The following is a 12,129-nucleotide window of genomic DNA, read 5'->3' on the forward strand; positions in this document are numbered from 1 at the left end:
TAAAGATGGCTGTTCTATAAGTCTGCCAAAGCTACGGTGCATGGTTTGCTCTAGATATCACAGAGACCCGATAAACTAGTCCCTCATTCTACTGGCTTCTTTTTGCAGCTGGTAGAAAGCATATAACAGCTTCCTTGGGATATGACATTTTCTTCCACAAGTTCCATCTCTGCCGTAGTGGGCCTCTTAGCAGCAGCTCTGGGTGCTGGCTGAAATTGGCCTGGCAGTTCATTCAACTTCCCTGGCTTTTTCTCATACACCATGCCTGCCAGTTCTTCTTTCCGCATGTCCGTGACTGATGGTTGTATATCTAAATGCAAGCCATTGCAATTTTCCTCATTGATCAGACCACAGTTCCAGGCTCAAGATAATTGTGAATTCTGTCTTGGCCATTTATCATCTTAATGGTTAGTGCCAGTTTTATATGATATAAATTTAATAAGCTATGCCTCCTCATTGTAGACCAGAATGCTGAGAGGGGAGAGAGAATGTGGACCAACTAGCACAGACTCTGTGACAACGCTGATGACTGGGGGGCTTTAGGACCACTGTGCAGTGAGTGGGGAGCTGCCTTTCTGACTGTCAGCCCATTGTTCCCAATGTCTTCACAGGCCTTTCTAAAATCAAAATACACTGCATCTCCCAGCACATGCTAGGGCTTTGGGGTCCAACACAGCCTTCATGCGGGTCATCTTTCATCTATAAAATAGAAATAGTCTGTGAGCTGAGCAGATACAAATGTGTAAAATCCTGAGCACTGTTCCTGGCCCTGTGTCCAGTGTCATTTGTGAATAGCTCTCTTTTTTTCTGAGACGTTTACTCAACATCCTGGTTTAGAGATGTGCTCAGTCAAGACTGCTGGGCCTGGTGTTCTCTTCTGTCTCAAAATATCCTTCTAAAACCTTCCTGGGACATTTTGGGAGGGATCTGTGGTGAGCTCAGCAAGCTACAGGCTGTGCATTTTCAGAGTTCATATGCACCAATCTCCTTTTAGGTAGTTACTGGTATGTCTGGTTTTACACTGTGAGAGCACTCTGTCCAGTCTAGTTCTGCTCCTGACCTGCCCCAGAAGTCCCAGCAGTTTCCTAGAGAGTCTCCTACAGCTGGTGTTAGTGACTGTAGTTTCTAGAGCTTGCGTGCTATGGTGGTGGCTCCATTTGGCTTTCAAGAACTCATGAAAACCATCGCACTGGCGCATGTTTTGCTGCTCGGTAAGGTGGCTCTACCTCTGTGTCCTCAGCTACCATGGCAGACACCTTTTCCTCTCTGGAGAGGAAGCTGTTCTCCTCTCTGCTGTTCAAGCCACGTTCTTCCTTCCCCACCCCACCCCCAGTTCCATGAGAGACTAAATATCAGTGACAAGTTTAATGATCATGTGCCATTTTCTTTTTTGCATATATCTGTGTGTATTCTTGTTCACCTGGGTGTGCACATATGTGTGTGGGCATGCAGGAGCGGGAGGTGAGGCAATGATTTGGGGTATCTTCTTTTATTGCTTTCTTCTCCGTTATTATTGAGGAAATCTCCCACCTGAACCCAGAACTCATCCACTTCTCTAGTCTAGTTAGCTAGATTTCTTTGGGATCTCTGGAGTCTGCCTCCTCTATGCTGGGATTCCAGAAGGACCATCGTGCCCACTCGGCCTTTACACAGGGGTGAGGCTCCAAAGTCTAGTCCTCATGCCTACATGGCAAACATTCTCCCTACTGAGCCATCTCCCTAGCCCTCAGTTTGGAGATTTTCTTGCTGCTAATTTAAGAATGATAACTCTCAGCAGCTAAATAGGAAAATATCCGATTATAAATTCTATGTTTAAAAACACATTGTAAAAATAATTAACACCATGAAATCTGCTCAATCATTGAATTCTACATGGTCTTGCCAAAGAAATGCTCAGAATGCCAGTCAGTTCCTTGAACTGTACTGTTGTCCGAAGTCAGTACTAGGTTTGGAGCTTGTGTTTTTTTTTTTTTTTGTTATTGACTTTAAAATGACTTGAATTAATAAATGTTTCATTAATAGAAGTTGGGTTAATGTTAATTTCCATAATGAAGTTAATGACAACAGTAAAGAAATAAATACAAGCTTATGAATGTATTCAACATCTTGATATTATTATAAAAACTAATGTTTAAAGCTTTTTGGCAATTATAAGAGCAAAATATTCTCTTTGTATTAAACTGTAGAAATTTTAAAAAGTAAAAACAAGCAAAAATACAACTCAGAAATCCTACCATAGTTAATCATGGTGATTGACTTTGAAACCTTTTTTTTATTTATTTTTATAAGGTTTTTCTTATATAGTAATCCCTAAACATATTCTAAACATTTTCTCTGTCACTATAATGTTTAAAGTACTATTTAATGCCCATATAATGGCCTCTTGCATGGCTGAGCTGTGATTCATGGAAGTTTATTTCATGTTTCTCATGTTGTCAATGAAATGGCTTCTAATTAGATGCCATATTTAAAGCTATTTTGATATCACTAAAACCTATTTAGTGGATGAAATTGTGTTTGAACTTTGTGAATATTTTATCAACATTCCATTAGGTAGGTAGGATTTCTAAAGCTCCCCGTGTTACCCCGGTGTATTCATGTGCTATTGGCAGGTTGGCCCTGTGGTTACCAAGTCAGTGTCCCTATAGAGCTCAGCCCTGGCTCCTCTGCCTGTGCACACTCAGAGTACTAAGTCCAGTGCATGTCATTTCTTTTCCGTGTGCACACACATGTGTGTGCTAGTGTTTGGAGGTCAGAGGCCAACCTCTGATGTTATACCTTAGACACTTTGTGTTTTTGACAGAGTCTCTCACCAAGGAGGCTAGACTAACTGTCTGGGAGTGGGGAGATGGATCCTCTTGCCTCCTTAACACTAGGATTACAAGCAAGTCACACCCCCACACCCTCCCTTTTATTTCATACATTTTTGGGATTGAGCTCAGGTCTTTATGCCTGCACTGTAAGTACTTGGCAGTAACCTGAGCCCCTCCTCCAGCCCCATTTCATGTTTGATTTCCCAAACCCTTGCTGTTGGAAGATACCAGAGACCAGAGGATAAGGCCAGGCCTTAGAGGGACGGCCAGCAGAGGCCTCACTGGAGAAGTATCACTTCTTTAGTCCACTGTGTGGCTTCAGGGAGTGTTATTTAGGTCCCCTCCCCCTGCTCTCAAAAAGCTTCACTCTACATTAGCCTTGCTGCTTCACCATTCGCAAATATATTTTTTCCTGTAAAAGCAAGGTGTAAAAACAGGAATGGATGCTTCTGCTTCTGTGGTCAGAGAACACAGCCATGTCCCAGCAGCTAGAAGAGGAGTCACTGCTGGTGATTTGAACCTGCAACACATTTGAAAGAATGCAGAAATTCAAGTAGCCAGTGTACCCTTCTTCCCCCAATGAAAATACTATGCGTCTATTAGGATGGTGGAGGGTCCACAGGACAGCAGAGGCTGGGAGTTCTGCCTGGCAGGCTGGAGTTCCCTTTGTCAATGCGCTTAGCTCCCTTCCCCTGGGGCTTTGTCTCTGCCTGATCTGTGCCCTCGCTTCATGGAGATGCCTGGCAACCGAGTGAGCTCACTGTGCCAGGCTTAACCTGCTATCTGCTGGCGTGAGTCCAGGACTACTTGGTTGTAGAAGAAAAGTCCTTTCCATTGGGAAAAATTATCTATCATATTTCCACAAAGCCTATGTTTCGAGCCAGTAGGAAAGATGGGGTTCTTCTCCTGGCTAAGGACAAGAATCAGGTTGACCAGTTTCCTTTGGTCTCATTTAGAAATTGGCCAGGTAACAAGTTTTTTTAGCCTTCTAGAATGTGGGGTTTTGTACCCCAAACTGGACATGCTGCATCCTGCAAAAGCATCCAAGCTTGTTGATTTCCTTCAACCAGTATTCCATTCTGCAAGCAGAAACTAGATGCCCCTTAACTGGCGTGTTCTTGCCTGGCTTTGGAATCCCTTTCTCACTGGTAAAGGAGCGAGCTAATGTTATTTTATTAATTGTCCCTTTTAATTTTTTTTTTTTACATTTTATTTATTTTGCATGAATGTGTGTGAGTATGTGAGTATGTATGTGGGCATGTTTGTATCACATGCATGTTCATGTGTGTAGGTCAGAGGACAACTTACACATGTCAGTTCTTTCCTTCCATCACATGGGTCCTGGGGGTCAAACCCAGGTCATGATGTTGGGTAGTTGAGCTATCTCCCAGGCTTTCATGTGACTCTTCATAATGATGTTAAATATCTTCTGGAAATTTTAAGAAAGAGGATATTTTCTGCTGTTTGCACAAACAAAGCTCCAGGTAAACACCTATTTAATCATAGAGATTTGTAACTCTTCATTTTGTTTTTCATTTCTGGACAGCTCGCTCTGTCTTATACTGCACAAAGTTTCTTATTTACTGGTTAGTTTCTTAAGGCCTTTCTGGTTCCCTACCCCACCCCCTGGGGTTCACTGGTCAGAGTTGGCTTCCTTTCTGCAGACTACACTGTCAGAAGCAGGCAGCTGTCAGTCTCTGAGGCCATAGCTCAGCGACTTGGTGCAGGTAACTTCCTGTCCTGGCTCATGTGCCAACCCTGATCTTTTCATTCTCTGTGAATTTTTGTGGTCCAGGGCCCAGAATTCCGTTCTTGAGGTACTGTGTTTGGGCCTGTGCTTTATTTCTGATAATTGCCCATATCATGTTGCAGGCAATCTTACTAGAGGTCGAGAAGAGAAAGATTTTGGAGCCTAAGTTTTTTTGTTGAACCATTTAGTAATTATGGAGCCCTTAGGCCTTAATTTGAACTGCTTTTTCAAAAGTCTCAACTTGAGTAGGTGGCATTTGAACAAAATGTTAAATAAGGGGTCTTAAAGATGACTGGAATTTTCTGTGGAATAAGAGACAAGGCCTCACTCTACAGATGAGGTCCATCTGGAACTGATTTTATAGCCCAGGCTGGCCTCAAACTTAGCAGAGATCCTCCTGCCTCTGCCTCCGCCTCCGCCTCCGCCTGTGCCTCTAGTGGTGATATTACAAGCATGAGCTAACATGTCTGGTTTGATTTTTTTCTTTTTCAGATACCTAGCCTGTTCTAAAGTATAGGTAAATGTATAAGCAATGTGGTAAAGCCTTAGAGATCAGGCTGTCTTATAGTTTCTAGTTTAAAAGATGAACAACCATTTTCATAGTACGTACCTATGCTACTTTTATGGGAAATGAAACAAAATCATGTGTGCTTTCTTAATCCTTTCTGTAACTTAAGTCCTAAGGTTGGGAACTTGTTTTCTCTTTATGGTTGTTGAGTTTTAAGAAAAGACTTGGCATTTTGACAGCTTTTGGGATGCTTGGATTTGTACTTACTGAGCGGCATATTTAACCTGCCCCACTGCATTGTTTCTGTTTCCTTAAGTCCAGTGAAATGCACATGAAGTTCCAGTTTAAATGTCTTAAGAGACTGCCTTGTTTTTCTTTCAGGCTCCTGGTAGCTGCACTCTATCTAAAATCTAGACACCCCCTGCAAGCTCACTAGGAACATCAAAGCCCTGTGAAGCACAATGGTGACACCAACCCACTAAGCCCCTCTCAGTCCTCTCTGAAACAAACATTGATGTCCAGCATATGTGTGAGATATGGAGGTTCCACCCTCAGTTGTTTAATGGGCATGTTGACTTTCACGAAGGCTCATCAGAGTCTGTTTTATGCTGACTAGGAACACGGAGTGTAAACGAGTGCACTGGAGTAGCATTCTGTCCAGCTATGCTGCAAATGTGCTCAGTGTTCATGAAGTACAGTGGCTGAGTATCCCTGGCCTCTGCATGTTTTTCATGCAAAGGGACTATCACAGAGTCCTGCTTAGACATAAGGTTTTAGAATAACATGAACAGTCTTAACATCATTTTCTAGGGCTGGGAATTGTAGCTCAGTTGATAGAGTGTTTGTCTAGTACCTGTAATACTTATAAAGCTCTGAGTTCGAGCCCCAATACCACATAAAACTGAGTGTGACTGGGTATAGCGTCTCTAACATTTTTTAGGAGACAAAATCTGATAGCAAACTCTCTCTGGCACATGGTGGCCTAAGCAAGACCTGAACATGAAAAGGCATGCTAATATGGAAGCAGAATTCTTTTCATGGGGCCTCAACCCTTCACAAGGAACTTGAAGCTACTAAAGAATGTTGAAAGCAGGCAGAATAGTCTTCCCCAGGGAAGAGACCTCCCCCATCATGGGTAATCCAATATCAAGTGGTCAGCCCTAAAATCATATTCATACAAGTAACATTATATGGATGGGGAAGGTTTTATGTATGTGTGTGTATGTTAGGAATGCAACACACACAGAGACACATGCACATGCACACACATGCACATATGCACATGTACGTGCACTCACACGTCCATGTGTACCCACTCACATTCATTCACACACAACTACATGATAACAATTAATGTAAAAGAGGCCGTGAATTTGAGAAAGAGAAAAGTGGGGTCACATGGAGGAATTGGAGGGAGGAAAGGAAGAAGAGAGAAACATTATAAATTATATTTTAATTTTTAAGAATAAATGTTATTAAAATAATCCAAGTGAGGTGATATACATTATAATCCCAGCAGGTGGGAGCAGGAGGGTTGGAGGTTCAACACTGGTCCTTACTTCTGTAGGGAATTTGAGGCCAGCCCAGGATACATAAGATGCTATTTACAAAGAAGCAACAAAGGTCCTCATAATTTTCTTTGTTCCAGTGGACAGAGTTCAACTAGAAAACAAATAAAATAAAATATAAATAAAATACAGGTAACGAAGGCCAAAGGCAGTGCCTGGAGCCTGGGTGCTTTGCCCAGTGGTAGTGTTGATGTGGACAGGGGCCTCCCAGCCTTTCCACAGCTCTGCTGCTCCACTGAGGACAAGAGGGGCTGGGCTAGCTGGGGCCAGCTCTGAGCTTGCCCGATTGTCATCACAGTGCTAGGGCTGTCCTCTGAGAACACTCATTGTCCCTCGGGTGGGTGATGCTCTCTGTGTGGGGAGGGGTGTATGAGTTCTTTCTTAGTAGACAGTGGGCCATGTCCCGGAAGCATGACCAGGCCTGTGTTATGCCCTTAGAGTCTCAAAGGGTGCTGGGCACCCAAAGGGCCTCTTGACACTGTTGGAAGTGAAAGCAAAGAGTTGTGGATTGGCAGGAACTCAAACATGGCCAGCCAGTCCACCTATCTAGGTTTATAGTTCCTTTTCTAAAGGTCTTACCTCAGGCAGCAAGACCTCCTGCAGTGGGATGTCTGTCCTCCTCAGCCCATTAGATTGTGAGCCACTGAAGCTCACTCCTTGTGGCTATTGTCACCTGCCTGTCTGCTTCATGATGGCTGAACCAGCCATCCCATGGTGTCACACGCTTGCTTCATGAGCCCTTTCCGACTCGTCCCTCAGGGCTGGACAGGTTGCTGTGCGCTTGATGAATGGTAGTGAAACTGTGTTAGGAGAGGAAGGGGCTTCAGTCTGAGCTGAAAATCGGACATTTGAGGTTGGAAGGATACCTTGAGGGTGTAATGTGTCTGAGAAGCCATCAGCGTCTGAGCTATGCAGTGGTGGGTGCTCTGGCATCCCTCACTGCTTGCTCTCACCCCTCCCTGTTTGGGATGCTCCTTCCTTTACCCACCTTAAGGCTGCCTCCCTTGTTAGCCCGGTCCCAGTATGCTAGGACTCCTAACTGCAGTTCCTATGCAAATATGTCTAAGATGAGATCGGACTTCGTGAATTTGGGAATCAAACCAAACGTCCCATGAATGCTATGAAAACACTGAGTGAGCCTCTCAGCAGCAAGAATGGGATTTCTCAAGAGCTTCGGAAAAGGCAGTGTGCTGGTCTTAGAGGAGGGGGTATGTGGCCCCTGTACAGGCTGCTTCACTCACAGAGTAACATTAGGTAAGTGAAGGCTACTATGGAGTTACTGAGAAGTAGTGCTCCTGCCCCACCACCACCACACACTTTTAAGTCTTCACAATCCTGCTAATGTGGAATTTCTGAGTAGGAGCCCTGGATGCATCTGAGGATGAGTTGTGACATGCTTTCAATTAGTATCAGGAATTTGCCCCAAATTAACGTTCCAGTGCTCTTGCCTCTAAAACGCTTTAATTATCTAATGTGCTTGCTATTCATTGGCATAGTAAAGCTTCCGAAAGCAACAAACATAAACTCAGTGGAAGCTAAAGTCACAGAGCTCCTAAACATAGAAACCATGTTTAGAAACTTTTAAAAAATAAAATAAAATAAAATTATGGTGCGCAAAGAACTCCAAACAGAGGCTTTCTAGCACAGGAGAGGATAGCATGCAAAGGAAGACTCGCTTCTCTAAGACAGAGGGATCTCCATGGGGGGTAGGAGGGTGCACTGTGTGGGGTGGGGTGCACTGCTTAGGGATCCTGGGTGCCAGGGACAATGAAAGTCAAGGACTACGACTGCACAGAGGCTCAGATGGATTCTATGGGGCTGACAAAGTAGACCCTGCTAGAACCAGCCTTGTGAGAGCACACTCTGGGCGGCTGCCAGGTTCGTCCCCAGGAACCACATAATGATATTCTACCCCCAGAGGAAGCCACCAAGCCCGGACTTGTTGGGTTTGTATTGACTTGAAGGCATTTCTCCAGCTTTAAACACACAAAACACAGTTCATTCTTCTAGACTGCCACCCGCCAGAAACCCTTGTACTTGTTGAGAAAAATGCTGTGGAATTTAACCTCTTCCTAGGCAGGAAGGAAGGAGGAGATGGTAGGACTGACTAGTAGACTAGAATTAGGAGTTAGGAACTTTCAAGTGTTTGGAGGGAGGGTGGAGGACCTGGAGGCTTCTTGACCTCTGTCTGACCTCTGCCTGGCTTAGCTTGGCTGTGACCTGTTCCATGCCACTTCGATGTCAGAGGAATTGTGTAGGGGCAGCTTGGGTTCTTCGGCACAGTAACCAAATGTGTGTTCAGTCTCTATGTCTGTAGGAGCCTTGTAGAAAAGCCCACGCATCATGACTAAAAGATTCTGCTTTAAGTGGTGTCTCTGCTGAGCTCGCAGGTGCTCTGCCTTGTCATTGTTTCCCAAACTATGCCATAAGATAGCTGGTCCTTCAGCATTTGCACTCAGTGGTGCTAAAGAGGATCTAGAGGTGACTCTTGGTACTCGATCACGGGGAGGATGGTTATGGATATGTATGAATGCTACGTGGTTCCCTGTCACTCATTCACGGGTTCCAATTTCCCATGGCTAGGGGAGGTGCCTCCGAAGCTAGCTAAGTCATAAGCAGAATGCAAAGAGGCTCTGTGATGTGGTCATTGACAAGGGGGGCTCCTTCTCATGAAGCTGGTTTTCACAAGTGGCATTTCTTAGGCTTACAAAAGGGAAGTCCAGGCCTGTAGTGCTGATCCCAGGGAGTGAAAGGGCCAGAGAGAAGTTTCCAAGTTGTCAGTAAGCTACAGAGTGCGTGTCAGGGGCACAACCTCGGATACTATTGTGATGGCCCTGAGTGGAGAAGGAGATGGGCATGGCTTGAGGAAAAGCTCTACCTCACATGGATCCTAGAGCAGTGAGACAAGTAAAGGTGACTCTACTAACTTCCCTTAGTAGGTCTGTCACAGTGCTGGTGCCATGTCAGGAACAGCCCTGGCTGGTAGTGACATATTGAATACCTAAGGGGTAGCATCTGAGAAATGCCAGGGCTCTAAAGCCTGGCCCAGATGTCAAGTCAGGACCTGGAAAACAACAGACATTTAATATCCAATCTTAGATGCACTTTAAAACCCAGGGATAGGATAAACTTGTTTAAAGGGTGTGTGGAAAGAGGGAGAATGAATGCCCAGGCAGAAGGTCTTAGGTCTTCACAAAGCCATACTGAGCACCCTGAATGGCACAAGCAAAGAAGTCACCGCTGAGGTAGGAGACTAGCCACCCTGTTCTGAAAGCCAGAAATTGGCCGTCATTCGCTATTGAGGGTTGGATGAAATCCATGAAGTGGCCATTAGATTTGATAGCACACAGGCCACCATGGACCTGGGCAGCTGAGTTGAATAGTTGAGATAAAGTCAAGTTCCTATCAAGTTGTGTTGGAGAGTCAGCGGTTGCTTGGTGGTTTAGTTGGTGGAACAAAATACTCAGATAAAATGAACTTGGGGGGAAAGGGTCTCTTTGGGCTCACACTTTTAAGATATTGTCCATAATGGCAGGGAGGTGACCCAGACTGGAAAATCCCTCACAGATGTGCTGGGAAGTTTATCTCTGTAGAGTTTCTGAATCCTGTGAACTTGACATCTGGATTAATGATCACATGGAGTCGTTGGGAAGTAGAGAATTAGAGCATGGACTATAGTAAGTCTTGGGAGAGTTTCTTTCTCTGTGATGAGTGGGACCAAGGACAAGACAGGTCAGAGAAAGAACCTGGGGGGCAAAGGCATGGAATGACCTTGGAGAAAGGACTTGGAGCCAGTGGTATTTTAAAATGCCCCCTCTTGAGCTGGTCCTTTCTTTTTGCTAGGACAAAGTAAATACCCAACAGGGGTGGTTTGAGAGAAGGAGGATTGATTTTGACTCCTGGCTTAAGAGAATACAATCCAAAGTATGACAGGTAGGACCACATTGTTCTGTGCTAACCAGAGTTGGAGCTACAAAGAGTGACTCTACATTCCCATGGACCAGGAAGCAGAGAGAGAACGCTAACCCTGAGCGTGCTTTCTTCTTTCTCCCTCTTTTCTTCCATCCAGTCCTCCAGCCCATGGGATGGTGCTATCCATACTCAGGGTAGGTCCTTTCCCCAAAAGTTAATTCTCTCAGCAGCCCCCTCACAGATACACCCAGAATCCTCCCCTGCTCCCCTAGGTGAGTCTAAATCAGATAAGTCAAGATGATGAAGAAGATCGACTGTGGCTCCTGTGAGCTGTATAGTGGCAGCAACAGCTTGAGAAGTGATAGACTCCTGAGGTTGGCTTGGTGTTCTGTGTAAGGGGTGTGTGTGTGTGTGTGTGTGTGTTTCTTAAGGAAGAGATTCTTGGGAGAAAATGGGATAAAAGTCAGGGAGGTTTTGAGGGAGGGATTGTAGTAGCAACTGGGAGGTTGGAAAACAGACCCAGCACCCTTCAGGATTAAAGAAGTTAGAGTTAGAAAGGCAGGCTAACTTCCATTGAGTGAGTTGCTCATGGCTTCTCTGAGGGTGAGCTCTACTGTGGGAAAGAAAGATTCTGAGCTGGCTGCAGCTCCTCACAAATACTGAGCTGTGGGTCCAGGATCTCTGAGTTCCAAGGCCCCAGGCAGCCTGCTATGCCTGGTTTTAAGTACTGGGGAGTTGGCCCAGGTTCTTGCTTATCCAAGCTTGTTAGCACTTGTGGCCTAGAACAAGTCATTTGACATGTTGTGCCTGCTTCCTCACTGGAAAAATAAAAACTATGACTGCTGTCATCGGGATCAAATGAAGTCCCCAGCTCAGCATGTACTGCCTTATTTTGTTGCAAGCTGAATATGAATTCTGGGGTCAAATACCTTGGGTTTAAATTTTTGTTTCCACTGATCACTAGCTGTATGATCTTGGACAGTGTGCTCTGCCTCAGATTCCTAATCTTCACAGTTTTGGAGCACTAATATTTGTCTGCTGCGGTGTCTAATAAAGGGTAAATGAGGAACTAGTGAAGGAATCTGGGTGATCCCTGAGAAGAGCTCCAGGTTTGCCGGATCACTGGGTGCTGGCTATGGGCGATGGGGGATAATGCACTCAGGTGGGTGTGGCTGCCTATGCTTCTGTGTGATGTTTTGTCTTTTCTCCAGTTCCGTCTGGTGGTGAAGACGGCCCTGAAGCTTCTGCTGGTCTTCGTGGAGTATTCTGAGTCCAATGCACCACTTCTCATTCAGGCTGTTTCTGCTGTTGACACCAAAAGAGGTGAGCAGTCCCTGCTCTGGGGCACCAGGGTTCCAGTGTCTTACATAGGGAGGCTTCCTATCTTCTGGTGAGTTATGGGGGGCATCCTCTGTTTGGAGACATTTCCGTGAGGAATCTAGAGTGGTAGCTACAGAGATTATGGCTGGCATAGGACATGACAATGAAGAACGTGTACGTGTGGAGTTAGCCAGGACATGACAGACCATCGTCTTTTGCTCTACCACTGAAACCACACAAAGCACCTATTCTTCCAAT

At 45.1% G+C, this 12,129-nt stretch overlaps 1 protein-coding gene across 5 annotated transcripts in view; it reads left to right on the plus strand.

The window, feature by feature from the left end:
* Window positions 1-12,129, plus strand: part of Fhod3 (formin homology 2 domain containing 3) — a 421,283-nt gene that overhangs the window by 260,191 nt on the left and 148,963 nt on the right. For all 5 annotated transcript variants that reach the window (XM_031365152.1, XM_031365155.1, XM_031365151.1 and 2 more), the window contains exon 7: window positions 11,763-11,874. In XM_031365152.1, coding sequence (XP_031221012.1) covers window positions 11,763-11,874 — 112 coding nt within the window. The remainder of the gene's footprint in view (window positions 1-11,762; window positions 11,875-12,129) is intronic.

The sequence above is a fragment of the Mastomys coucha genome, unplaced genomic scaffold (assembly GCF_008632895.1).
Source record: "Mastomys coucha isolate ucsf_1 unplaced genomic scaffold, UCSF_Mcou_1 pScaffold13, whole genome shotgun sequence".
In the NCBI taxonomy this organism is placed as follows: Eukaryota; Metazoa; Chordata; class Mammalia; order Rodentia; family Muridae; genus Mastomys; species Mastomys coucha.